Source organism: Lynx canadensis, chromosome D1, assembly GCF_007474595.2.
Source record: "Lynx canadensis isolate LIC74 chromosome D1, mLynCan4.pri.v2, whole genome shotgun sequence".
Classification (NCBI taxonomy): Eukaryota; Metazoa; Chordata; class Mammalia; order Carnivora; family Felidae; genus Lynx; species Lynx canadensis.
In genome coordinates, this window is record NC_044312.2 from 55319900 (window position 1) to 55347574 (window position 27675).

At 53.2% G+C, this 27675-nt stretch overlaps 2 protein-coding genes across 5 annotated transcripts in view; both read right to left on the minus strand.

The window, feature by feature from the left end:
- Positions 1 to 20566, minus strand: part of MYO7A (myosin VIIA) — an 84448-nt gene extending 63882 nt beyond the window's left edge. For both annotated transcript variants that reach the window (XM_030332308.1, XM_030332306.1), the window contains exons 1-3: positions 20248 to 20566; positions 17868 to 17930; positions 1611 to 1724 (exon numbers count right to left, since the gene is read on the minus strand). In XM_030332308.1, the coding sequence (XP_030188168.1) occupies positions 1611 to 1724; positions 17868 to 17885 (132 nt within the window). In that variant the 5' untranslated portion in view covers positions 17886 to 17930; positions 20248 to 20566. The remainder of the gene's footprint in view (positions 1 to 1610; positions 1725 to 17867; positions 17931 to 20247) is intronic.
- A 1938-nt stretch (positions 20567 to 22504) lies between these two features.
- CAPN5 (calpain 5) overlaps positions 22505 to 27675 on the minus strand; it is a 53138-nt gene continuing 47967 nt past the window's right edge. For all 3 annotated transcript variants that reach the window (XM_030331693.1, XM_030331694.1, XM_030331695.1), the window contains exons 11-13: positions 26758 to 26873; positions 26050 to 26186; positions 22505 to 25056 (exon numbers count right to left, since the gene is read on the minus strand). In XM_030331693.1, coding sequence (XP_030187553.1) covers positions 24874 to 25056; positions 26050 to 26186; positions 26758 to 26873 — 436 coding nt within the window. In that variant the 3' untranslated portion in view covers positions 22505 to 24873. The remainder of the gene's footprint in view (positions 25057 to 26049; positions 26187 to 26757; positions 26874 to 27675) is intronic.

Genomic DNA, 27675 nt, shown 5'->3' on the forward strand with positions numbered 1-27675 from the left:
CCTCCACGCCTGCAGCCCCCACTCTCAAGTCTTTAGTGGGAACAGGTGGGAGGGGAGCTCTGGGATCCAGTGACACAGTTACGGGACACCATCTGACATGCAACATGACCCAGGTGAAATGTAAGCCTGCAGGCACGGTCCCTGGGCCCCACCCTCGGGGCTGCAGGAGAGTGCGTGCCCCTGTCTGTGCTGCCAGCTGAACCTGTGCCGCCTTCTCTGGCTGCAACCTCACAGTGGCTTCCTCTAAGGTCCTAGAACCACAGCCACCAGAATGACGGGGCAGGGACTCTGGTTCTAAAGCCCAGGGACAAAAGCATGGTTTCACGGAATCTGAGCCCTAGAGTCGCCATCAAGATATTGGGAGAGGAAACACATACACAAAGGCCAGAGGTCCTGGGTGCTAATCCCAGCACCATCACTTACCAGCTGCTTGACCAGGCCTGGTGGTCCCTCTCTGTCCGGTTTCCCCTTGGGGTAACATGGCTGCCCTCCCTGCCTCTCACAGGTGCTGCGAGGACCCAAAGACGGAGCTTAGGCCAAAGGGCTTTGTGCATCTCACGGCGGGGGGGAGGGTCCCTGAAGACTGCAGGAACAGCAGGGATGCCCCTGCCCCCCCGTGTCCAGGACCTGGCTCCTGGTCCCTGCCCTTGCTCGAGGAGAGCCTTCTGCTCCCTGTCACTGTACCCTCTTTTGCCCTCCGCATTCTAGGAACCCAAGACAGAAACCCGGTTCTGTCTCTATATTCCCAGCACTGGGCACAGCACCAGGCACAACCCAAATTACAGTGGGACTGAACCTCCCTGGATCCCTCATGTCCCTAAGCTGGGACCCTGTTCTCAGTACCATATCCCCACGTCCCCAAGCCACATACACATGTGCTTCCCCCATGGGTCCTCCTCCAGGCTACCGGCCTTCTCCAGGGCAGGGCCCTGACTTCATACTTTCCATCCCTTCCCCCTCCCACTAACTTACCAACTTGCACCTCCTGTGTCCCTTTCTTCAGGGCCACGAGAAGTAAAGGGTTAATGTGTTAGACTGATTCCCAGGGCAGTGCCAAGGCAGACAATGAATTCCTAGGACACCATAATCCAATAGAGCAAGACTATGGGCATTTTAGACTGACTGACTTATTGAGGTGTTCTCTATGTGGGACCCAACTTTTTGAGTCAATAACCCGGCGAGACAGCTATTATTATCCCCATTTTATAGAAGAGGAAGCTGAGGCTCGGAAGGGAAAGAGATTTGATGAAGGTTGCACAACTAATAAGGAAGTGGGCAAGGGGGATTTGAATCCAGGCTGTCTGACTCAAAGCACCCCTGTGGAACTTCAGCCTGGCACCACGTCCGGCCCGCCACCGTGCAGCACCGTGCCCTCCACCACCCATCTCTCATACTGCACAGAACAGACCGAGTGCTTACGGAAAATGAACTGGTAGCCTGGGCAGGGGAGGCAGCCTCTCGCGGAGGCAGTGGGAAAGTTCCATGGAAGAGGGGGTGTCCAAGAGGCAGGAGGAGGGGCATGGTACCGCCTCCGCCCCCTTGAGGTTGCTGCCCGGCCCCTGTCAGCCTGTGTCTTCCCGCAGGGGCAGGGGAGGTAGGGGGCTACTCACATTGCCTTCATCGTCCACCACCTGGATCTGCCCAGAGTCACAGAGCTTCACCACCGCTCCGATGGGCACATCGAACTCCTGCCCAGATCTCAGGTCCATCCAGACATAATCCCCCTGTGGGTGAGAGAGAATCCCAGGCCAGGTGAGCAGGGAGGGGGATCCTGTGCCTCGGCGCTCTACTGCCAGGGGATCCTGTGCCAACCACGGGAGAGGGAAGGAAGGGGAGCTTGCATTGCTGGGAGCCATCCGGTGCCAGGCCCCGGGCTGGGCACTTATGCAATGTCTCAATCTCCTCTGTAACAGCCAAGTCCCATTTCACAGATAGGTAAGCAGAGGCTCAGAGAAGGGAGGAGCCAAGAGCATACAGCTGGGCAGCTTCAAACCCAGGGCTGTCCAGCACCCGGCTCTCCCCAAGGCTCTACAACCCCACACACGTACAGAAAATCTGTCGAGGCTCAGGCAGAAACACCAATTCACCCAAACCACTTCCCTTCTGTCCTAAAGGAGGCATCCCCACAGGACACCCAAACAGTCTCCATCACCTCCAGAGTCAAGTGTCATAGTCACAGGTGTGGGTTTTCTTGCAGTGACACTGCTCTGTGCTGGGCCCTGTGATACGAGTTCTATCACCCTGCCTCCTAGCTTGTGGAGGGAGAACCCTGACCTTGAGCGGGAGGGTGTCACGTTGTGTCCCCCGCTCTCACCACACACCCAGTGAAGGCACACGGAAGCCAAATTTAAAACCCAGAGTCGGACTCAGAGCCATGGCGCTGTTTCTGATTCTGTGTCTCCCTCTCTCTCTGCCCTCGCCCGTTCATGCTCTGTCTCTCTCTGTCCCAAAAATAAATAAACGTTGAAAAAAAAAAAATTTAAAACCCAGAGTCGGAGAAACAACCACTTCAGCGCTGGTGCATTCCACAAACGCGGTATTGAGCACCTACTGAATACAAGGCACTGATTGATCTAAAGACTGGGGATCCAGCAGTGACCACGGAGTCTACCTTCCCGTTGGGAGGAGACAGAGACGACAACTGAGCAAACGCGTTCACACAATCGATCGCTGCAGATGGCGGGAGGGAGGACGCGCGAAGGGGCCAGGCACACGAGGGTGGAGAACGACTGGGGACAATGGCAGTCACAGAGGTGGTCAAGCTCCAGCACCATCAACTCTCACTGGCCTGCAGGTAAAAGTAGATTTATTCTAATCCGAATAAGAGGATTCCAGGAGGGTGAGAGAACACAGACCCTCTGTAACTTACCAAACAGCAGTTAGGAATAGAACGCTGATGAAACAGGACAGTGAACCTCACCTGAGGGGATGGCCCCGTGGAAACCACGTGGGCTGGGAGTTGGGAAGCTAGGCTTGCTCAGCTGGGCCACGGATAAGGCGCTGCCTGACTTGAGCCTCAGTTCCACATGCCTCAGGGGGTGGGCTCAGCGAGTCCCAAGTCCAAACTCACTGACTCCAGACTCCTCCTGTTCGTCCCATTGGAATCAACTATTTCTTGGCCACGGCTGCCGCTTTGGGAGGTTACGCGCGTCCGAGACAGGTTAGCTCCAAACCCCAGCTTCCTCCCAGAAAAGGAGGAAAATTAGACGGGCTCTGGAGAGGAGAATGCACATGTTTCCTGAGCATCTACGGTGTGGGAGTGCGGTGTGTCTGCGGGGCTGCCTGGCTGCTTCCGTGGGCACCCCGTGTACCCCTCCGTCCCACACCCCAAACTGAGCTCCTGACACACCCCTCAGAAGCTCTGAGTTCCAGGCCGAGGACCACCTGCCACACTGGCTCCACACCATCTTCTCCCTGCCCGCTACCCCACCTTTCCACTGAGAGGACATCACCTGTCTGTCCAGACCCAGAGCAAATAACAGCCCTTCCAACCCTCCCTGCCTCCCTCTTCTCCCCTGCCCCCAACCCCGGAAGAGCGCATTCATTGATTCAGCTCTTATTTACAGAGAGCCCAATGTGGGTCGGTCCCTTTCCAGCTGGGGACAGAGCCATAAACAGATGGGAAGCAGCGTGCCTCTAGACAGAGAGGGGAGGATGTGAAGGGAACATGGGCAGGTACAGACTGTACAGGGCATAACCACAGACCGGAATTGGACTTTCTTTTAGGTATGACAAAGAGCCACTGAGGGTTTAAGCCGGAGAATGGCATGATTAATTTACATTTTCAAAACCTCGCTCTGGCTGTTGTGTGGAGAACGGAGGCATCCCTCCAGGCCCCGGGGCCAGCACCACTTGGGGTGACCGCCATCTGTGTGACCCTTTGCCCACTAGCATGCAGCCCCCGAGGGACCGGGCTGGGTCTGTCTCCTCTGTGACTCCCTAGGAGTCAGAGTCTAACACAGAAAAACAGAATTTGTCCTCTCGATGGGAGAGTGTGTGTGTATGTAAGAGAGAGAGCATGTTGACAGAGGGTGTGTGAGAAAGAATGAAGAATGTATAGCATGAGAAAGAAAGAGACCAAGACAGACAGACAGACAGACAGACAGACAGACACTAACCGGCTGGCGGCCAGGCTAGCCAGGACATTGCCCCATGCTAACTCACAATACACCCACTACGGGCCAGGTAGGAAGTGAGATGCTTCCCTATGATTATCCTCACTGACAGCCCTCAGGCAGAAGATTCCATTTCCACTTCATCTCCTCATAGAGGGTCAAGAAGCTTGTCCAAACTCACCCAGCTGTTTTGTAGTAAAACCCGAATGAAGCCCAAGTCTGACAAATTCCGAATCCAGGACTCTTTCTGGACAGCTCTCTGAACCCAGTTTTGTGAGCAAAACAGGAAACACTGACAGGATCCCTGGTCTTGGATGGCTTGTGGGCCAAGGGGCAAGCTAGAGTTTCAGCCGAGGGCAGCTGGGGGTCAGAGTTGCCCCCAAACCCAGCACAGAGCCTGGCACACAGGAGATATGCCCCACTCCGGGAACAGAGGAGAACCGGAAATAAAAGACTTCATGTTGAGTGGGAAATGGGGGCTCAGAGAGGCTGAGCAGAGAGCTCAGGCCTACAGGAAACAGGCAACTAGAACTCTCCCTAACCAAGGACTGTCACAAGGAGGGCAGTGGCTAACTTTTCCTCTGCTCTAGGTCTCAACTGGAGGAAAAGGGAAGAAAATGGCAGCCAACTGGCCTCAGGGAGAATTGTGAGGCCTTGAGAACCTGTCTGAGAGGAGAAGTTCCTGGTCCCAGGAAAAGTTCTTGGGGCATCAGAATGCAGGTGGGTTCAAAGTCTTCATTTTACAGATGAGGAAACTGAGGCCCAAAGCGACAAAGGAACTTGGCCACCAGTCCACTCATCAAATCAGTGGACTGATAAAGACTCTGAGCATCTGCAGAGCAGGCTGAACCAAAAACAAGGTGAGGGAAGGAAGATGGAAAAAAAAGGAGATGGGGGGGGGGGGTACAGGAAGGGGAAGGAGAGGAAAGGGGCACTGGGCCCCAGTCTTACATTCACAAGCCCTTCTTGTCCCCAGATTCCAGGCACTCACGCCTGAACCTTGGTCCCCACTCATACCACTCACTGTGACAGGTGCCCCACTAGAGACTTCACCTTGAACCCACATTCCATTTGGGATGTGCAAAAGCTCCCCGACGCAAGGAGGGGCTGGCTGGGGCCAAGTTCACTCTGGGAGTCAGGGAAGGCATGAGGCGCCGGGGTGGGGGTGGGGTGGGGGGCGTCTGCACACACCCTGGTGCTCTGCCACCCATTGCCCTCACCCGTTTCTGCCAGGCGGGGGGAAACAGAGGCACGGGGCGGGATTCCCAGGGTGCAACCTCCCCCTCCCCGCGCAGGCCTCACCGGCAGGACCGCGTAGGTCTTCAACGCATGGTTAGGCTGCGAACCAGCGCCCACTTGCCCTGCGGCTTGGCGCGCGCCTCGGCGCGGTCGGAGGGGTCGGAGGGGTCGGCGGGTTCGGAGGGCTCCGCGGGGTCGGCAGGGGGCTCCATGGCGCGGTCGGTCTGGCGGCGGCTCCGGCTCCCTAATTCACCTAATCCCGTGCGCACCGCCGCCGGGAACCCTAAACCCGGCCATCTGCTGCGTGCCCATGGCAACGGCGGCTTAGGTGACGCCCGCGGGAACGGGGAGGGGGCGCCCGCACCGCCCTGGCCCTGGCCCGTCTCCTCGGGACCCCCACACCTCATCACTGTGGGGGGATTCGCAGCCGGCTTCACCGAGACCGCAGCGTGTAGCGCCGCAGAACCGAGCTGCGGACCTTAACATCCACCGGGCACCTGGAAACTCAATCTGTAGGGTTTTCTTTGGAAAGGATCGGAAAGGAACGTGGGGACGTTATGGAGTGGAACGCAATAAACTTCATAATTTTTAAGACGGACGGGAAGATGCCTGAGAGATCCTACTAGCTCACTGGCTACCTCTGGAAAGGGAGGGCAGGTAAAACTCTCCTAAGGGTAGGGATGTGGGGCTTAGGGGAGAAAAGCTTCCGAACAGTCTGTCCCTGGTCTTCCTCACCAGCTTGGAGGCCAGCCAGCTGGTAATCTGCAGAAGGCAGAAGAGGCACCTGGGAAGGGTGTCCCCTGGTTCTCCAGGACAGTGGGCGCCAAGCTGGGCTCCTATGTCCTGGCAGCCACATGGGACTGGGCACCTGGCTTGGGTCCATGCTGGGCGGGTGAGCCACCATCCTGTCCGCAGGCACAGGCCCTGGGACTCTGCTCCCACTCCTTCTCCCCTCTTCTTAACTTCTGTTTTCTTCCTCCCCTTTCTCCTCTCTCTTCAAGCCCTACTGTTCCCATATTTGGCCCTTGGCATTATCTAGAATCCTGGAAGCCTAACTGTCCCACAAAAACACGGCAGGGAGAAGGGGGAATGGCAAGGAAGGAGACAGTGATGCCTCACACAGTACTCAGAGCTGCCCCACTGGATCTGGGCTTCCTTCTACCCCAACCCCCTATCCGGGCCTCAGGGACCCACCCCTCTGCCACCCCACACAAAGCTGATGGGCTGCAGCGATTCCCATCTACTTCCTATGCCCTCCCAGGGACCATGCCCTTAGGAGGGATCCTTCCCCCAGTCAAGCACAGAATAAGCACACGTACCCCCGCCCACCACCCACAGGAGTCCATGGGAGAAGGGCCCTTCAGACACAGGACGGTGCCGGGGATAGGTTTCCAGGCATCCTTCCATTTGTCCATTTACCCAGGCTTCACAGGCTCAGACTAAAGCTTAGGGGACACCATCCTCGCAAGTCCAGGCCTGGGAATGGACCAGATCCCGACCCAGATAAGGATAGTGCCACCAGATGAGGGACGGATTAGTCCTGGAGAGACAGGATAGCCTGGCCACTAAGCTGTTGGACTACGGTACCCAGATGGCTTAGGTTCAACCCTGGCTGGGCCCCTCAAGCCGTGTAACCTGGGGCAAGTTCCTCAACCTGTATGTGCCGTTGTTTCCACATCTGTGGATGACAAGATAACAGTACCTCGTGAGTTGCTTGTGAGGATTGAAAAGGTTTATGTGTGTAACTCACTCAGAGTGGTTCCTGTTTAAAAAAAAAAAAAAAAATGGCCACATGAGTGTTGGTTCTTATAACTGAGCAAGTCACGTTAGGGGTGGTACCTGGGCATTATGATTATCTCAGGCAGACATGAGAGGGAAGAGCACATCACAGAGAAGCAGAGGGAAGAAGGAAGAGATGGCAAATCAGTTCTGGTGGATGGAGAGAGGCCCCCCTCAGGGAGACCCAGCAAGTACTCAGAGCCTGGCCCTGCCTGGCCAGAGCCACTGCTCAACCCCATGCACCCAGGCCACCCCTAGCTGAAGCCTGGGATTGGGCCCCTTCCCCGCAGGCAGCCTGCACACAGGTCTGGGAAATAAGTCTGATACCCCTGTGACCCACTCTGGCATCAGCAGATCCTCTCCCAGAACCAGGGCTCACTGCTGTTCCAGCCTCATCTCCTGCTTCCCTGAACCACAGGATAGGGTCTCCCTATCCTCACTTTTTTTAAGTTCCAACATGGGGCTTGAACTCACAACCCTGAGATCGAGACCTGAGATCAAGAGTCGCTTAACTGATGGAGCCATCCAGGCATCCCTCCTCACCTTTGCTTGTGCCGAGCCCTCTGCCAGAAATGCTTCACCTCACGATCCTCTTCCCTTCTGCCACCCAGCCACCCAGGCTCCACAGAGACTCGGGCCACCTGTCCTTAATATCCCCTCTCCACTACCCTCTTTACTGTACTTCCTTAGTGCCTCACACAAACGCATGGTGCTGCCCTCACCCCGCCATACCCCCCATCCAGTCCAGCTCTGGCCAGATGGGGAGACTGATGTTCAGCGGGGGTGGAGGGACTACCCAACAATTGGACAGCAAGGTGGGGACAAAAGCTTCCATTTAGTAACTGTGCCAACTGTCACGAGCAAGTGACGTCAGGGAAATGGCAAAGAAGAAACTCAAGAACTCATCCCTTTACAAAAATACGAAAAAAATGTGGTAAAAATGGTCAGAATCAACAATACTAGAACCCTGGAAAATCATCAGATGTTTATAGTAACCAACCGAACATTTACTAAAGAGAAAGGTGGCTGAAACCCAGCAGGAGAACTTTGTGGGGTTTTAACCTCCCCTCCCCCGCACCTCTCTGTGGCAATCTTGAAGATGGAAGCCTGTATCCCTGGTGCGGGATTCTTAGGGCATGACGGGGCAGAACAGACCCCTTATCTAAGAATTATGGTTCTTCTAACAAGTCTGGGAGCTCCCTAAAGGAATAATGCCAAGGGCTTGCCTTATTTCTCTAGCTTGGAACTCCCCACAGGGTGGAGGAGTAGGTAGGGAGGGTTTTGGTCAAAAACATTCAGAGACCAATCACGAGACCACTGCTATGTGGGGGTGGGGTGGGGTGGGGTGGGGGGAGGGAGAAGCATGGAATAGTCAGTTGGAACAAACAATAGACACTCCAAAAAAGCCTGCAGGAAAGCCAGGGGAATAAGGGTTTTGAAAAGCTCTTGCATACAGTAGGGAATCTAGAACACCTCATGTGGAGGGTTGGAAGAACGTTCAGAAAAGCCAAGAACACCCTAAGCTCTCACTTCAAAACTGACCCTCAAGCTCCATTTAGACAGGAAGTGATCTGCCTAAGGCCTAAGAGTTGAAGGCATGCCCAGCAGCACACGCGCCGCAGCCGCGCGCACACACACACACACACACACACACACACACACACAACACACACAGCCCAGCTGCAGGACTGAAAGTAATTTGTTTTGTTTTGGCTCTAGGAGTTTTCAAACTTCAGTGACCACACACAACAAAGAATACACTCTTCATAAAGATAGTTTTGAAAGGTCATTAAAAACTATAACTCACAAGAAGCAACAAGATACTGAAGACAGAGGGAGAGAGAAGAATCAGACTTCCAGAGTTATCACGTTATGTTTAAAATTTTTTTGGGTGTTTTACTTATTCTTGAGAGAGAGTGACAGACAGAGCACGAGTGGGAGGGGCAGGGCGAGAGAAGGACACAGAATCTGAAGCAGGCTCCAGGCTGAGCTGTCAGCACAGAGCCTGACGTGGGGCTCGAACCCACAAGTCATGAGATCATCACCTGAGCCAAAGTTGGACAACCCAAGCCACCCAGGCGCCCCATCACATTATTTTTTAAATGTCCAGTTTTCAAACAAAGATTTGAGGCATGCAAAGAAACAAGTATGGCCCATTCACAGGTAAAAGCAAACAATAGAAACTTTCCCTGAGAAGCTCAGACATTGGACTTCATAGACAAGGTTTTTATCAACTATCTGAAGTATACTCAGAACAGAGGGAAACCAACATCTCACCAAATACAGCGTATCCATAAAGAGGTCAAAATGATTAAAAGTGACCAAATACACATTAGCAGTTGGAAAAAGGCAATAGCTATAGCAAAATTCCACTAGAGACATTCACAGCAGATTTTGAACAGGCAGAAGGAAGAATCAGTAAACTGAAGATAGGTTCATTAGATTATCCAGTCTGGGGGACAGGAAAAAAAAAAAAGGACTAGGAAAATGAGCAGAACCCGAGAACCTGTGCGACATCAGGTGGCCCAACATGTGCATGATGGGAATCATCATCATACATTTCATGTATGCTAGGAGAGGACAAGAGAAAGAGGCAAAAACAATATGTGAAGAAATAATGGTCAAAAACTTCCCAAACTTGATGAAAGATACAAATTACAGCCAATAGCTCATAAATTCCAAGTAGGATGAACTCAAAAAGAACCACATTGAGTCCCGGCCATAACCATCAGACAACAACAACCACAAATAAAAGGCACCCCGAATTGCCAAGGAAGAGGTAAAATTGTCACAATTTGCAGAACGGCGTGATACCGTATACAGAAACCCCAAGGACTCTACCAAAAAAACTACTAGAACTGAAAAATGAATCCAGTAAGGTCGCAGGGTACAAAATCAATACAGAAATCTGTTGCCTTTCTATACAACAACAATAATGAAGCAGCAACAAGAGAAATAAAGAAAACAATCCCTTTTACAATTGCACCCAGAATATAAAATACCTAAGAATAAACTTAACCAAGGAGGTGAAAGACCTGTACTCTGAAAACTATAAAACGCTGATGAGGGAAGTTAAATACAGTGCAAAGAAATGGAAAAACATTCCATACTCATAGATTTGAAGAACAGATATTGTCATAAAATGTCAGTACTGCCCAAAGCAATCTACACGTTAATGCAATCCCTATTAAAATACCAACAGCATTTTTCACAGAACTAGAACATCCTAAAATTTGTATGGAACCACAAAAGACCCCAATAGCCAAAGCACTTGGGAAAAAGAGAAACAAAAACTGGAGGGATCCCAATTCTACACTTGATCTTAGCCAAAAGGCCGAGAAGCGATGAAGGTATCCCAATTCTAGACTTCAGATTATATTACAAAGCTGTCGTGCCAAAACAGTATGCTACTGGCACAGAAATAGACACATCAATAGAACAGGATAGAAAGCCCAGAAATAAACCCATAATTATATGGTCAATTAATCTTTGACAAGGAAAGAATATGTAATGGGGAAAAGGTGGTCTCTTCAACAAATGGTGTTGGGAAATGGACAGCCACAGGAAAAAGAATGGAATTGGACCACTTTCTTACACCACACACAAAAATCAACTCAAAATGCATTCAGGACCTAAATGTGAGACTAAAACCACAAAAATCCTAGAAGAGATCCCAGGCCATAATTTATTTGACATTGGTCATAGCAACATCTTTCTAGATAGGTCTCCTGAGGCAAGGGAAACAAAAGCAAAAAATCAACTATGGCACATCAAAATAAAAATTTTCTGCACCGCAAAGAAAAAAAAGACCCACATTGAGATGCATTAAAAATCAAATGGTCAAACAGACAAAATAAGAAGACTCGTTGCATACAAAGGATCTTCAATATGGAATAATAGCTGATTTCTCAACAGAAATCATGGAAGCCAGAAGGCAGTGAGATGATATATTTAAAGTACGGAAAGGAAAAACAAATGTAAGAATTCAATATCTGGTAATAACCAACAGAACTAAAAGGCAAGCCTATAGAATGGGAGAAGATATTTGCTAAGGACATATCCAACAAAGAGTTAGGTATCCGAAATATTTAAAGAACTATACAACCTCAACACCCAAAACCCAAATCAAAACCCGATAAAAAAAATGGGCAGAAAAGATGAAGAGACGTTTCTCCAAAGGAGATATCCAGATGGCCAACAGACATGAAAAGATGCTCAACGTCACTCGTCATCAGGGAAATGGCAAATCAAAACCATAATGAGCTATCACCTCACGCCTGTCAGAATGGCTAATATCAAAAACACAAGAAACAAGCGTTGGCGAGGATGTGGAGAAAAAGGAACCCGCATGCACTGTTGGAGGGAATGCAAACTGGTGCAGCCACTGTGGAAGACAGTTTGGAGGTTCCTCAAGTGAAAATAGTACTTCCTATGATCCAGTAGTCACACTACCAGGGATTTCCTCAAAGAATACGAAATACCAATCCTCAGAGAATACAAAAATACCAATTTGAAGGGATACATGCATTCCCTATGTTTACTACAGTATTATTTAAGATAGCCAAACTATGGGAGCATCCCAAGGGTCTATCAATAGAGGAATAAAGATGGGGTGTGTGTATATATACATATATGTGTGTATATATAAATGTACACACAACATAATGGAATATTAGCCACAAAGAAAAGAATGAAATCTTGCCATTCACAGCAAGATGGATGGATCTAAGAGTATACTGCTAAGCAAAATGAAGTCCATCAGAAAAGACAAACACCATATGCTTTCATATGTGGGATTTAAGAAACAAATGAATAAGGGGGGGGAGGGGGGGGGGGCTGGGAAGAAACAAACAAAGAACAGACACTAATTATAGAGAGCAAAGTGATTGTTACCAGAGGGCAGGGAGGGGGGGTAGGGGTAGGGGTGAAAGAGGTGACGGGGATTAAAAGTACACGTATCCTGATGCACACCAAGAAACATATGCAATTGTTGGATCATACGTCATACACCTGAAACTAATATAGCACTGCATGTTAACTACACTGGAATTAAAATTTAAAAAAATTCATTATCTGGCAAAACCATCCTTCGAAACGACAGAGAAACTAAGACATTCTCAAGTATATAAAAGCTGAGGAGCTTGTTGCTAGTAGACCTGCCTACAAGAAATGCTAAAAGGAGTCTTTTCAGGCTAAAACTAATGGGCACTCGACAGTAACTCAAAGCAAAGAAATAGAGAACTCCAATAAAGGTAATTTTACAAAGTATATTTACATAGGCAAATATAAAACCCAGCATGGGGCGCCTGGGTGGATTAGTCAGTTAAGCTCCCAACTTCAGCTCGGTCATGATCTTGCGGTTCCTGGGTTTAAGCCCCTCGTCGGGCTCTGTGCTGACAGCTCAGCATCTGGAGCCTGCCTCAGATTCTGTGTTTCTCTCTCTCTCTGTCCCTCCCCCATTTGCACCTTGTCTCTCTTGCTCTCAAAAATAAATACAGGGGCGCCTGGGTGGCGCAGTCGGTTAAGCGTCCGACTTCAGCCAGGTCACGATCTCGCGGTCCGTGAGTTCGAGCCCCGCGTCAGGCTCTGGGCTGATGGCTCGGAGCCTGGAGCCTGTTTCCGATTCTGTGTCTCCCTCTCTCTCTGCCCCTCCCCCGTTCATGCTCTGTCTCTCTCTATCCCAAAAATAAATAAACGTTGAAAAAAAAAATAAATAAATAAATACAAAAAAAAATTTTTTTTTTAAACGTTTATTTATTTTTGGGACAGAGAGAGACAGAGCATGAATGGGGGAGGGGCAGAGAGAGAGGGAGACACAGAATCGGAAGCAGGCTCCAGGCTCCGAGCCATCAGCCCAGAGCCTGACGCGGGGCTCGAACTCACGGACCGCGAGATCGTGACCTGGCTGAAGTCGGACGCTTAACCGACTGCGGCCACCCAGGCGCCCCCCAAAAAAAATTTTTTTTAAGCAAGCATTATTGTTATTTTGGTTTGTAACTCCTTTTTTCCCTATATGATTTAAAAGACAAATGCATAAAACAATAATTATAAATCTATGTGAATGGGCACACCATGTATAAAGATGTAATTTCTGACAGTAACAGTACAACAGAAAAAAGAAGGGTGACAGAGCTGTACAAAAGCAGCATTTTTATGTACCATTGAAGCTAAGTTGTTATTAACTACCACTAGATTGTTAGAAATTTAACATATTAATCGTATACCCCCAGGGTAACCACTAGAATATATATGTATGGAAATGATAAGGGAATCAAAAGAGTACACTGGGGAAAAAAAATCAAACACAAAAGAAGGCAGTAATAGAGGAATTCGAGGGGTGGGGGAGAGGGGGAGAAAGGGCCTATAGGAAAACATAACAAAATGGCAAAAGTCTTTATATGGAAACAAATTAAACCCTTCAATTAAAAGGCAGAGGTTGGGAGCACCTGGGTGGCTCAGTCAGTTGGGCATCTGAGTTTGGATCAGGTTATGATCTCACGGTTTGTGAGTTCAAGTCCCATGTTGGGCTCTGTGCTGATAGCTCAGAGCCTGGAGCCTACTTCAGAGTCTGTGTCTCCCTCTCTCTCTGCCCCTTCCCTGCTCACACTCAGTCTCTCCCTGTCTCAAAAATAAATAATTTAAAAAAATTAAAAAAAAAAAGGTAGAGGTTGGCAGCATAGGCTAAAAAAAAAAAACAAACCCATGATCCAACTATATGCTATCTACAGAAGACTCACTTTAGATCCAAAAACACAAAGGATTAAAGGTGAAAAGATAGAAAAATATATTCCATGCAAACAGAAACCAAAAAGAGCTGGGGTGGCTAGAGCATCAGACAAAATAGACTTGAAATCATTAGAACACTGTTTGTAAGAGACAAAGCAGGACATTATATTCTAATAAAAGGGTCAATCCAACTGTTATCAATAGCCCACAAATTTATCTTCAAACCTCCCTGTGCTTATGAATCCGGGCAAAGTACATTCAGTCCCTACTCGGGATCCACCAGGGAGCCGGAAATTGTATCATATTGGAAGCATGGCAGCCCTCCCTGAGGTCCTTAAAAGAGTGTCATGTGCACCACACTCTCTGGGTCCTTGCAAGCACCAGATAGATGGCTTTTGCAACCTGGGCCTATCCCCCCACCACCCTCCAGAGACTTCAGTCCCCCATCTGTATGCGAGGGGCTACTGCAACAGCCTCAGCACCTTCCCTGGTGCTGCCCCCCACCCCATCCACCATCAGAGGCAGGGCAAAAGCCTCCCCCTCCCCAGGTTCCCCACCACCCCCACTCCACCCCAGGACTCCTGCTGTTACAGTTCCCCTCAAAGGTGGCCCTTGCCATGTTTCAAGCCACCTCCCACTGCCGTCTGGTAACTGCTCCAGGACAGGGAGCAATTTATCTCTGCATCCTTTGTGCCCAGCCTGGTACAGAGAATGGGCTCAGTGCCACGTGCTGGGTGGGTGTGTGAGAACGCGGCTGGAGGGAGGCAGCTTCTGATATGCAGGAATCTCCAGGCACCCCCACCCCAATCCACACGACGGGTCTGCCCAGACCTCCTCAGGGTCCCTAGGAAAGAGCCTGTGTTCTGCAAATGCCACCCCACAGGGCAGTCTGAACTCTCCTTCCCAAGTCCTGTGCCTGTTCCTTGTATCACACCCATACACCCTGCACAGCAGCCCCCTCTCAGGGTCCTCTCTCCTGCCTGCCACCCTCTCACTTTGGTGGCTCCCTTCCCTGTCCTGACGTGTCCCAGCTTATATCTAAATGGCCCTCTCTGGGCTTCAGTTTCTTCACCTGTGACATGGACAGGACAATCCCTACCCTCATCGCCTTATGCAATAAAAGGAGATCACATATAGAGACTGCCCGGCACGTACTGGGACCAGTGTGGATGCTACTTTTGAAGAATTTTAACCCTCAATAAATAAATGTTTCATGAGTAAAGAAATTTGGATTCTTCTCCCATGTTTATACAGAGGTTTCCTCTACCTGGACCCTATGGGGTCTCAGAACGGCTGGGATGATGGAGGAAAGAGAGGGAGGAACAAATCTCGGTCACCGATCTTTCCCACATGGGGAAAGATCCATCATGTCCTTCAGGTCTCCTCGAGATTTTTGTACCAAATAAAGTGAGAGAGAGAGAGAGAGAGAGAGGAGAGAGAGAGAGAGAGAGAGAGAGAGAGAGAGAAACAGGGAATTCTCATGCACAGGAACACTACCAACATGATCTCATTGGTGTCATCATGGCGGCTAACCATCCCTGAGCGCGCTTCCGTCAGACTAAGCATTGTATATGCACCGGGACATTTCATTCTCAAGCTTTCCTCTGAGGTGGGCACCACTGTCTGCCTAGCTCCTCAGACCAAGTGGAGGGTGTCCTAACAGTCATTCCTTCTTTAGCGTACAGCCTCATCTGAGTGGGCTGGTGCCAGGGCTGAGGGGCTGAGGAGACCGTGGGGAGCAGGACGAGGGCTGCCCCCCACTTCCAGGCTCACCTGGAGGCCTCAGGTAAAGCCGAGGAAAAAGATGGAGTATTGATCAGACTCTACCGTGGGCAGAGCAGGGAAGCCTCCAGAAGGGAGCAGCGGCCACCTGAAGGCCTGAGGAGAAGGCAGCCAGGAAAACGGGAAGCGAGGTGCTCAGGCAGGCAGGACCTGATGGGGGAGAGAGAACCGGGGTCTCTCAGGATGGGAGGGAGAGGCAGGAGGAAGGGAGGAGAGAGGCGGGCTTGAGAGGCAGGTGAAGGAAGCAGCAACGTTGCATTTTATCTTCGCAATAGCCATCCGAGGAAAGAGGGTTTCCCCCACCCCTCGTTTTACAGGTAGAGGAAACGGAGGCTCAGGAAGGCCGAAAACACGCCCCAGGTCTGTCCGCTCATCAAAAGTGAAGCCCAAACGGGAGCCCAGGTGGGTCGGGCTGTGCCCGTGGGCCTGCATAGCTGGCTGGATGCCAGAGCTGGGACCCTTCTCGGAGCAAAAGCAGTAACAGAAATGTACTCTCTGTGTGAGGGGTGGGCAGAGCCGGCATTTACCTGCCGACACCTTCTCCCACAGGGAACGATCAGCCCGCATTCAGAGAGAGCAATGGGGGAGGGGGTGCCGTCAGCCCAAGGCCTGCCTCACAAGCTTCCTAAGGGAGAATCCCCCTGGGAGCTGTGGGTGGCCCAGGCCGCCCCTCTGGGGACTGTAAATGCCCCCGCCCACCCAGCCCTGCCTGCAGTCAAGGCCCTGGCACCAGCAAATGCTCAGAGACAATGACTTTCCTTCTCTTGTTGGCTCTGGCCATGGTGGGCAGGCCTTTGAACAGGCTGTTAAGCCAAGGGGCTCTAGAGGGGGTCTCCTCCAGCCCTGGGATGGAAGACCATCTATTCTTTTTTTTTTTTTTATATATGAAATTTATGGTCAAAGTGGTTTCCATACAACACCCAGTGCTCATCCCAAAAGAATGCCCTCATTCAATACCCATCTCCCACCCTCCCCTCCCTCCCAGCCCCCATCAGCCCTCAGTTTGTTCTCAGTTTTTAAGAGTCTCTTATGCTTTGGCTCTCTCCCGCTCTAACCTTTTTTTTTTTTCCTTCCCCTCCCTCATGGGTTTCTGTTAAGTTTCTCAGGATCCACATAAGAGTGAAAACATATGGTATCTGTCTTTCTCTGTATGGCTTATTTCACTTAGCATAACACTCTCCAGTTCCGTCCACGTTGCTACAAAGGGCCATATTCATTCTTTCTCATTGCCACGTAGTACTCCACTGTGTATATAAACCCACATCTTCTTTATCCATTCATCAGTTGATGGACATTTAGGCGCTTTCCACAATTTGGCTATTGTTGAGAGTGCTGCTATAAACATTGGGGTACAAGTGCCCCTATGCCTCAGCACTCCTGTATCCTTTGGGTAAATTCCTAGCAGTGCTACTGCTGGAAGACCATCTATTCGGATTCTCCCTGCTGGAAACCAGAAACCTGACTCCTCTTACACACGCACACACACACACACACGGCAGCAGGACAAAGCTGCCCGCTGGCCTCTGACGGGCCTGGAGGATGTGGAGCTGCTGGCCAAGCCCCCGAGGCACACACTCCCACCGGCCCTAGGGCTTGGTGCCAGACCGACCTGGCTCAGGGCCCACATTCCTGGCTCTGGAGACCAGGAGCTCATTAGAGCCTCAGGCTGATCACGGGGAAGGGCTGAGGGTCAGGGACCATTGTGGCCCTGGGAAGGAAAGGGGCCTGGAGGACTCAGCCGGGCACAGCACCTCTGTTTCTCTCCATATTACCCCCTGGAGCTCCAGCTCCCACCAGGTCATCCCCCACTCACTGCTCCCCAGTCAGGCTCAAGACCCTTCCTGGTCTGGCTTCACAGACTGACCAACTTCCTATTCCCTGTCCCCAAAGGCTTTCCCACATTTGGGCCTTTGCACATGCCTGGGAACTCGGAGATGTACGTAATAAGTAATCTCTATCCAGTAGGGTGAGTGTAGTGAGAAAGGGAAACCCCAGCAGGACACATCAGAGGGAGCAGTTCTAGACTGGGCCTGCGAGAGTCAGGGAGTTTCACAGGCTGGGTTTTGAAGCATAGATAGGAGTTTCTAAGAGAAAGTATTGGGGAGGGTGCCCTACCATTAACCATATGGATGGGGAGAATATGGGATGGGGGAGGATGAGTCACCCAACAGCGTTCTTCCTGGTGTAGAAAGACGAAGGTTCAATGGGGGTGCCGGGAACACTCACCTGCTGAAGAATCACCATGTCCTTTGTCAGATGCTCTTGCTTCCTGCCTGGCCAGATACAGTTCTGCAGAGGGAGAGACCATGTGAAGTGTCTGAGAAAACCAGCCCTGGCAGCCTTGAGCCTGGCTGGGGTCACCTGGGCTCTTCCCAAAGCCTCAGCTACTCCTCCTCCTGGGGAACACTCCCTCCCTGGCTTCTCTCCCTCTGGCCACAGCCCAGCCTGCGTGACCTGAGCCTCAGCCACCGTCACCAGCTCCACTGCCCAGAGCAGCTGAGCTCTTCTCTTGGTTACAGTCATTCAGAGATTTCTAAAGGGCTCCTAGGAGCCCCCTCCCCTGGACATATGGGCAAAGGGACTCAGAGAGGGACCAAGACTTGCCAAAGTCACACAGCAGGGCAGGGGAAGTTCAGGAATAGGACTTGATTTCCAGCCTCCCAGCTGAGGACTGCCCCAGCAGTTTGGGTGATGGGAGCAGCCTGGCCCGAGGGGAGGGTCACCGGCTAAGTGTCACGTGCTCATGCATGCCCTGCTTTTAGGATGGGGGCTCTAAGCCCCCCAGGCTGGCTTTTAAGACCCAGCACCATGTGGCTCCTGATGTCTTAGTCTTGCCTCTCACTGCTTTCTTCATTCCCTGTCCCTGCACCTAGGCCATCCTCAGCACCCACAACTCCTGAAATACACCAACCCTTTTCATACCTCCTGGCCTTTGCATTCACTGACCCCTCTGCCTGGAATTCCGACTAGTAAATTCCCACCTACACTTCATGGCTCAGTTCAGACAGTACCTCCTCCAGGAAGCCTTCGCTGACCACCCCCAGGCTGCCAAGAGCCCTGATGTTCCTGTCTATCCAGCCCTGACTATATGCATTATGTTATCAGGTCTGGGTCTGTCCCCACCTCTCTCCCCCCAAAGTTGGGGGTTGATCCAGGGCTGGGGGTGGGCTCAGCCACTGCCTCACACAGCACAAGGCCAAGGCCAGGGCCAGGCCCAGGAAGGAACTGTGGGACCAAGCGTGGTGATCCGCGGCAGCCCCAGCCACAGGCCCCGTGTGAGGCCACTCTGGCCCCCAACCTGCCCCCCAGGGCGAGCATCAATTTTTCACAAGGCCCATTCAGACGCGCTGGGGCATTTGATCCTCTGCCCAGGACACTGCCTGACACCTGAGCCCTGACCCCTGCCCCAGAGCTCTGGAACACAGCAGGTGCATGGTCCTTCTGGAGACCTGTACCCAGCCCGGCTGGCAGGGAAGGCAATTCAACAAGGGCCGGCAGGCAGCTGCCATGGGGAGCCGCATCTGTAGAGGCTGCCTAGCCTCGCCCTGGCCTCCTGCACCAGTGTGAGCCTCGGGAGTTGGGAGGGCCAGGGCCTTCAGGGCTCTGGAAGGTGGACGGGTGGCAAGAACATGGAATTTAATGGCCACACCTAAGAAAAAAAAGCTACAGGATCAACTTTTCCTAAAAAGAAGAACTAATCCATGTTTAAGTTGACTGCTTTTTGACTTGACAAGAGGGAAAGCAAAACTGTAGTTATAGTTTATGCCCGTGCCCGACTTTACCTTGTTCCCACAACAACCCTGGGTGGTAGGGCTTCCTATTCCCCTTTCACAGATGGGAAGCTTGAGGCACAGAGGAAGGAAGTCACTTACTCAAAGAGAGAAAAAGAGGGGCACCTGAGTAGCTCAGTTGGTTAAGGGTCCGACTCGTGATTTTGGCTCAGGTCCCGATCTCACGGTTGTGAGATTGAACCCGGCATTGGGCTCACAATGAGCATGGAGCCTGCTTGGGATTCTCTCTCTCCCTCTCTCTGCCCTTCCCCTGCTTGCATACTTGCTTTCACTCTCTCAAATTAAAAAACAAACAAAAAAAAAAGTGAAAGAGAGAAAGAGAGAGAGAAAGAGAGAAAGAGAGAGAGAGAGAGAGAAAGAGAGAGAGAAAGAGAGAAAGAGAGAGAGAGAGAGAAAGAGAGAAAGAGAGAGAGAGAAAGAGAGAGAGAAAGAGAGAGAGAGAAAGAGAGAGAGAAAGAGAGAGAGAAAGAGAGAGAGAAAGAGAGAGAGAAAGAAAGAGAGAAAGGAAGTATTAGAGGCCAAAAGAGACTCTCTCTCTCTTTGCCACTCTGGTAGTTTGCCCTGGTGCCCCGGCCCTGGTCACAGACAATTCACTGGATGCCATGCCCCTTGATTCTTCCTTTCTCCAGGCTACGAGCCTCCATCTGTCCAGGCTCAGGACAGTGTCATTCAGTGGCTACTGTGGCTGGAATCCCAAAGGTGGCAGGAGGCCAGACCAGGAGTGAATGGCTACGGGGGCAGGTGTTCCAGGCTGGCCCAAGCCCGGGATCCCCCTTCTCCCAGTGCCCAGGACAGTGGGTATAGCCCATGCTTACCGGGGTCCCAGCTCCCCACTCTCAGCTGCTCACCGGACCGCACACAGCTGCCACCTGCACGAAGAGCTCAAGAGCTGGGGTCACGAGTCTGGGACAATATGCAGACACACGTCCCCTCTTCCTCTGTCTTGCTCCGAGGCCAGTCACTCCGTGGGTGGGTGGCCGGGGTGGGGGTGTCTCTCTGGATGTGTCAGGTTTTCACCTTGTGACTGTCTTGTCTGCCTCTCAGCCTCTCCCTTCCTTTCCCGGCCAGGACGGCTGTCCAGCGGCACTGCTGCCCTCCCCACGCCCTGCTCCGGAACCTTCCCTCAGGAGGCGGAGTCGGAGAGGCCTCCGAGACCTGGGTGCCGTGACATCAGCGCAGGAGGCAGGCTGTACTGCCCAGTGGGGAGCCGGGGGCCCTGGACTCCCTCTGCTGTGCTGCTGAACCGTGCGAGACTCAGACGAAAGCCACCCAGCCCAGCTTCAGCTGCCTGCTCTTATATGCGGTAACACCACCTGCTCCCAGCACGTGGGCAGAAAACCTCTTAATCCTGACCTGGTCACTGATTTGCTGAGTCTTGGCACCTGCCTGCCCTCCACCAAGCTGTTTTCTTCTCTGTAAATGGCTGTTTGACAGTCTTGAGAGGAAGGGACCTGGCAGGGCAGGGCAGGGCCCCCGGCAGGAGGTCGCAAGCCCCATGTTCTGGCCCTTTCTCCCCAGTCCCCATACACACACAACCCCAGATCCACTTCCCAAGGGCTCCCCTCAGATGCAACCCCTGAAGCTCTTCACTTCAACACTGTCCTCACAGCCTGTTCTGGGGGCGGGCAGGTCTTGTCCATAATCACCCAGGAAACTTTCTTTCAAATGAACTGACTTGGAGAAGTCCTGTCTATTCCAGGAACGCATTGAAGTAAAATAATGTGACTTACAAGTGTGGTCTGGACATGAACAGGAGGAGCACACTAAATGTTAGGAGCAGTGGCAAAGGGTAACATCGACGACTCCTTGCTGAGACCTGGCAGGTGCTTGTCACCATCCTTTGCCTCCTGCCACGTGGCAGCTGCCCCATCAGTGCACGCCTCTCTAGGGGGAACTTCGGCTTCGGCTTCGGCAGAGGGAGGCACTCCTTGAGATCCCCATCCTCTAACTGAGGTGTGTCGGAGGTGTGTCCGCAACTGGGGCGGGAGGCCCGAGTGCGCCACCTGCTGGGCACGGGCACCGCTGCCCTCCAGAGCGCCCCCGTCTGGAGCAGTGAGGGAAGGCAGCACCAGGATTCTGACTCGGTCTTCCTGACCCTTACAAGGTAGCCGGCTGCTAGAGGCTTGGCCAGGGGGCCCCAGCAGGAGCTGCTGCAGGTCGCCGCCCCCACTTCTGGGGGAGCACCTGCCATTGACACTTGCTACCCACCACTCCCCCAGTCAGCTCTCTTGCGGAGCCTCCCAGGCTGTCAGCCTGCAGATGGGAAAACTGAGACCCCCAGAGGAACACTGAGGCAGAATGCAGGCCTGATCTGCGAGGACGGGCCCAGCGTGGTACGGAGTGGAGAGGTCCGCAGTGATCTCCAGTTGACGTAACAGCAACAGTGTATTCAGCACCCACTATCATCTAGTCTGCTAAGCGGGGCTCAGAATTCACAATGTCCTTTGCTCGCAGTCCTGTCGAGAAGCCTACAAATTGGCCTTAATTCATCTCCCCTCACTCCCCACTCCACCCCAGTCATCACTGAGCTCTGTCCACTATTTCTCCCCAGCCCCTAACCCCGACTGGAGCTGCCAGCACCTTCCTCTCAACAGCCTCCCACATCTGCCTGTGCCCCACAAACCCAGGTCCTCTTCCTGTGGCTGTCTCCCTCCCTCCATTTCCCACTTGCATCGGGGCCTCGACCTGCCCTCCGGGGTAGGCTGGAAGCTCCCAGAACTCCCACTGCCTTACCAGTCACTCGCTGGGTGGCATTTGTTAGGACTGGAGTGTTCCCATTGGCCTTCCCCACTAGTTTGTAGACTGCCCAATGGATGGGATTGTGGCTGCTTCCCTGCATCCCCAGTGCCCGGGACAGGGCTTGGGATGAGGCCAGCTGAAGCAATGATGGAATGATCCCAATGACCTCTGCCCACAGATGCACCGGGCAGGCAGTGGGGCCCAGCCTCAGCTGTTAACTCTCAAGTCCTCCCTCACGAGCCTCTTGACCAGAGGGCAGTCACCTACCTAAGCCTGGGAATATTCCCTCCATTGTCCCTCACCCCCAGAGGGACAGACAGATACAAGAAAGTCTTTCTGGGACTGTAGTAATGTTTATTCTGAGAACAGAACAGGTATCCACTCCTGACCCCACGGTAGGCCCTGAGGGGAGTAAAGCCCACATCCGGGTGGTATGGACCAGAGGCCCTGCCCAGATGCAAATGGGGACTCCGTGGGCCCCACGGGCTGAAGGGTGCATCAGGTGAGCAGAGCAATTGCTCTCCCCACCCACCCTCCAGTCCCAGCCCGGAAGAAATCTATCCTCACTCGCCCAGGGATCAGGGAGGGACATTTGCACAGCCAGGAGCCAGCCTGGCCCACTCAGAGGGGCAGGAAGCAAGGACAGGGCTGCCAAACCCGTTTTAGGGGGGAAGAGGCAGTGCCCAATCCTCAGACTGAAGCCCACATAGCCCTGCCAATTGATCCTGGTTTGCCCCCTAGCCCAAGGGGGCATGGCTGAGCAAAGACCCATGTTTCCACCCCAGAAGCCCCAGGCTGGCCCTCACGTCTCCACCCCAACTTGGGAGCCTTCACTTGAAAAAGACACTGGGAAGTGATTACATGAGTGGATATAGTGTGCACGCATACAGAGATACATAAAGGGTACGGTTTTGCCCTTATTCAGCACTTGTTAGCGAGAGTGCTGACGAACAAGAACCATTAGCCCCACTTTGCAGAAGGGAAATCGAGGCACAGGAGGTTTCAGTGACTTGCTCCTGGTCATATGGTCATGTCCCAGCCCCAGGCCCAGGTTCTCGAGGGCAAGTCCCAGCTTTTCGAGAAGGAATCCTCTTGTCCTCCTTGTTCAGTTCCTGGCCCCTCGTGCGGCCCGGGGACCAGGGCACAGGAGGAGAGCTGGCCACAGAGTGAGGAGGCAAAGTCAAGAAGCCAGCACCTCCAGCCAGGACACTGCAGCAAACAGCCAGATCTGGAGCCAAACATTCGGGTGCCCAAAAGGAATTCCCAGCAAGGCCACAGGAATTCTTGTTCTTGAACCACCTGGGCTTTTTCATTTACGGTGCCCAGTCTGGAGCCAGGGAAGGGCACAGAAGGGACCCGAAACAGGTCATGGGGCCAACGCTCACCAAGAACACGGGTGGTGCCGGCTTGCGATACGTCCAAGTAAAAAAATACCCTCTTATTCACCCACCTGCAGGCCTCCTCTGAGAAGATGTGACTTCCCCTCACCCCCTCCCCCAGAAGAATGAAAATAAAATCAGGGGAACCACAGGAATTGGAGTTTAAGATGAAAAAAGGGGTTCAGGCTTTCAGTTTTCCTTTAAAAACCCCTGGTTAAGATTGATTAACACTAAAGAATATAAAACATTGAGGACTAAAGGAACGTTTTGGTCCAGGCAGCAAGAGGAGGGCTGCATTTTGCAGGGAATGTTGGAAGAGGGGCCTCTGGTCAGGTGACGGATTTACCGGTCTCCTGCCAAGCCCAAGAAGTGATCTGAGCCCAGTGGGCCTGAGACTGCCACCCCAGGCCTCCTCCCAGGAAAAGCCCAGGTCTTGCAGCAGAGGGGGGCCTGAAAGCATGTGCCTCCCCTCAGGTCCCCATGCCTGCCACACCCTCCTGGCCGACCAAAGGGGGGTGTCCTCCTGACATGAAGGCAGTGGAGGCAGGAAGATGCCACCATCCCACTAGGGCCCTTCACCCAGAGGCTAGGCGTGAAATCGGAACCTGGGGTGAGGCCGCAGCCGTGTCTGGGTGTCGACCTCTGAGAGGACCCGGGCAGGGGTGAGGCCCCGGGTGGATGCCAGGTCTCCCAGAGCTGCAGGGAGGCCCCAGCTCCAGCGGGCGTCTCATGGGCATCATTTATTCATTTGGCAAATCTCTGTTGAATAAATAAATGAATGGGCAAGTGGGCAGGAGTAGAGAATGAATGACTGTCACTTGCACATTTTCCTAATTCCAGCCTAAGCAGAAACCCGGCAACAGCCAAGAGTCCTTTCAAGGTGGCTAGAAAACCAGGTGTAGGTGACAGAGAAAGCAAAGTCTGGGACACGGGGGCGGGTCCGGGACACAAAGGGCAAGAGTGGGGCCTGGGGATGTGAAAGGTCCTGTGTAAACAAGTGACAGGTTGGCACTCCGTCGGCAGACAGCAGGGCCTTGAGAAAACGTTTTCAACGGATAGAGTCCCTTAGCAGTGGTGACAGCTGGGGTCGGAAGAGCTACTGTAAATCTCAGGCAGGAAGACTCCTCCGTGAGAAGGGAATGCTTCGGGGTCCTTGGGACACTGAGGCCCCGAGAGGGGCAGAGGCCTCCCAAGGTCACACAGCAAGTCAGCGGAAAAGCTGGGAAAAGGCCCCCAGTGTCCTGGCTCCCAGGCTAGTCCCTGGCCTGGCTGGGGACATGCAGATGGCGGTAAAACTGTGGAGGCCAGGCAGAGGGACAGGGGTCAGACGGCCGTAAGGGACGTGCTACTGAAGACACATACAGCAACCGTGCCTGGCAGGTCGCTGGGCTGCCGGCTGCTGCGGTCCTGGAGGTGGAGGGTGTGCAGGGCCTGGAGGTCATCCGGGTCGGCCTTCAGGTGCACCTGGCCCAGGAATTCGTCCTTCAGGACTCGGTGGTTCCAGATCTGGGAGGAGACAAGGTTTGGGCGGGGGGGGGGGGGGGGGGGCATGTTTAAGAGCAGGAGTATAGGTCTGTGGGGGTGCTGGTGGCAGGGCCCTGAACCCCTTTCTTGCAGTGCAAGCCTTGGCTAAGAGGAGCCCTGCATTGCCTCTGCCTGACCGTGAACCCTGGGCAAGGCCGTCCCCTTCCAGAGCCTCAGGCTTCCTCCCATCTGTCAAACTCCCTTCCATATACAGTCTAGTCTGTTACTATTAGTTCTGCCACTGACCTTAGGTGACCTTGGACAAGTGATTTCCCCATGTTTAATACGAGGGTTGGATCAACGGCCCCTAAGGGTCCTTTCAGCCCCAACAGCTATGGGTCTGTGATTTGATCCAGTGGGGCCCAGTGTTAGGAAAACTTGGAAATCCTACAGTGGCTTCCCCAGGGTACCTGGGCATTTGTTTACTGATGGTTTCCACACCCCCCCCCCCAGAGAGGCCCCGGCCTGTGCCGGGAGGACAGAGGACTTCCCACTAATGAGCCCAAAATCAACATCCACGGGCCACCTTGGCCTGAGAAGGGAAGGAAGCCCAAGTCCAGGACCCTGGCTTTCTGGCCCCTTGCTCTGGGGAAACAGCCACCCCCACTATATGCCACCTTGGTGCAACCTCTCCAGGTGGACCCACTTCCAGTGGGATTTAAGGAACAACTCCCAAGCCACGGGGGCAAAGCTGGCAGAGATGACCACTGCCCCCAGCCAGGAGACTAACCCTATTGTGTCTCAAAATCACACCATCTAATACAACTCACCCCACAGGGGGCACTCTGGGGCATGAGGAAGGGCCGGCAAGAGAATTCCCAAGGCTATGCATACCATGTCAGGGACAGAGTGGGAACCAGAATTTAGTGTTCCTGGGTCCCCAAGAAAAGCTCTGCCACCCTGGGCCCAGCCCCCATGAGTGGGAAAACATCAGGCAGGGGGTCCAGGGGAGACCCTCAGGACGGTGGGGCTCACCTGGACTGTGATGGGCTGGCCTGGCTTCTTGCGGTAGAAGATGCCTTTCACGTTGTACTCGGGTGTGGAGGTACCTTTCTGCACCGCCGAGCGGACTTTGTCCCCTTCACACTTAATGATCACATAAGAGTTGGCCCCTAGAGAAATTGAGTGGGCCACGGGGTGATGATGGGGCCTGGGGCAGAACCCAGTGGGACAGAAGTCTGGGAGGTGATTCCCCTTCCCAAAGCAGAGGACGGAGTTCATATATTCAGAAGGGACAGCACAGCCTGACTCCCTTCCTAACTTCTAGAGACAGGAGGGGGCAGACTGGTCATCTCTGGCCTCCATGCTGTTCCCCCTGCCCAGAGCACTTTTCTTCCCTATCCCGCCTTATCGGGCTTCATATCTTAATGCCGCCTCAGCCTGGAGAAAGGCCACCTCCTCCAGGGAGCCTTCTGTAAGCCCTGCCTCCCAGCTGTCTGTCCCTGTGTCGGACTGCCCCACCCCACGGGAAGCTGCCCAAAAGCAGGCAGCAGAGCCCGGTCCTCTCTACGCACCCAGTTTCATTCCAAGGCTGGGTCCCGAGTGGATGTTAGGAAAGGTCTGCTCATTCAGTGAGAGCAAGAGAGCTCGGGAGGCTGGGTGTCTGTTGCTGAGCAGTGGGGAGGGGGCATGGGCCATCTCCTTGGGGAGGTGGGTCCCAGAGCTTTCCCCAGGCGAGCTCACCCGTCGAGGAGTCCTTGAGACCGGTAGCCCCTAGGATGTGCACCTGGGTCACCTGCTGTGGGTAGCCGCACAAGGAGCTCCAGCAGGAGCGGGGAGGCTCATCTAGGCGCAGCTCCCTGGTACAGGGCAGAGGAGGAGAGGGGTGAGGTGGTGGAGGGGGCCAGGGAGATGGAAGGTGAGGGGGTTCGAGAAGAGGGCAGGGGAGGGGAGCAGTATGTAGTCCAGACGTTGCTCATCCTGGGCAAACCACCACGGGCTTCCTGCTGCTCTCTCTCTACTGCAGGGAGCCCCGTCCTCCCGGAGAGAAAAAGCAACTTACTGAGCACCCACTGTGTGCCAAGCCCCCTGCTGGGATGTTACAGGTATTATTTGTGATCTTCCCAAAGCCCTGGGTGATCACGCCCATTTTACAGATTACGAAGCGCGCTGGGCTCAACGGGAGAAGGGATTTGCCCCACAGCTAGACAGAGGTGGAGCCTGGGCCGGCAGGACCCAGGTCCCCAGAGCCCACCACACGTGCTGCCTCCCAGGTCTGCACTGTGTGCAAGGAGCACTGAATCGGGGCTGACTACCAGGGTAGGAGGACAGTGTGGGGGCTCACGGGGCCTGCACCCCAGCAGGGAGGGGATGGCTCTAGCAGTCCGCCTAGGCCAACTCGACCACTGGGGTCGTGACCTTGGAAACCACCCCCACCCCAAACCTCGATCCCCAATTCTGATCTGTAAAATGGAAAGGTCAGGCCCCCGCTTGGGGTCCAGGAAAAGTAAATGAAGAGAGCAAAAGCTTTGTAAACTGTGAAGTGCTATGCACATATGAAATACTGCCCCTTTATGTAGCCGAGAGAGGCTGGGACAGAGGAGCAGGGGAAGGAGGGGAAGGACGTGGGTGCTCACGTCAGCCCAGGGAGGCTGGAGGTCT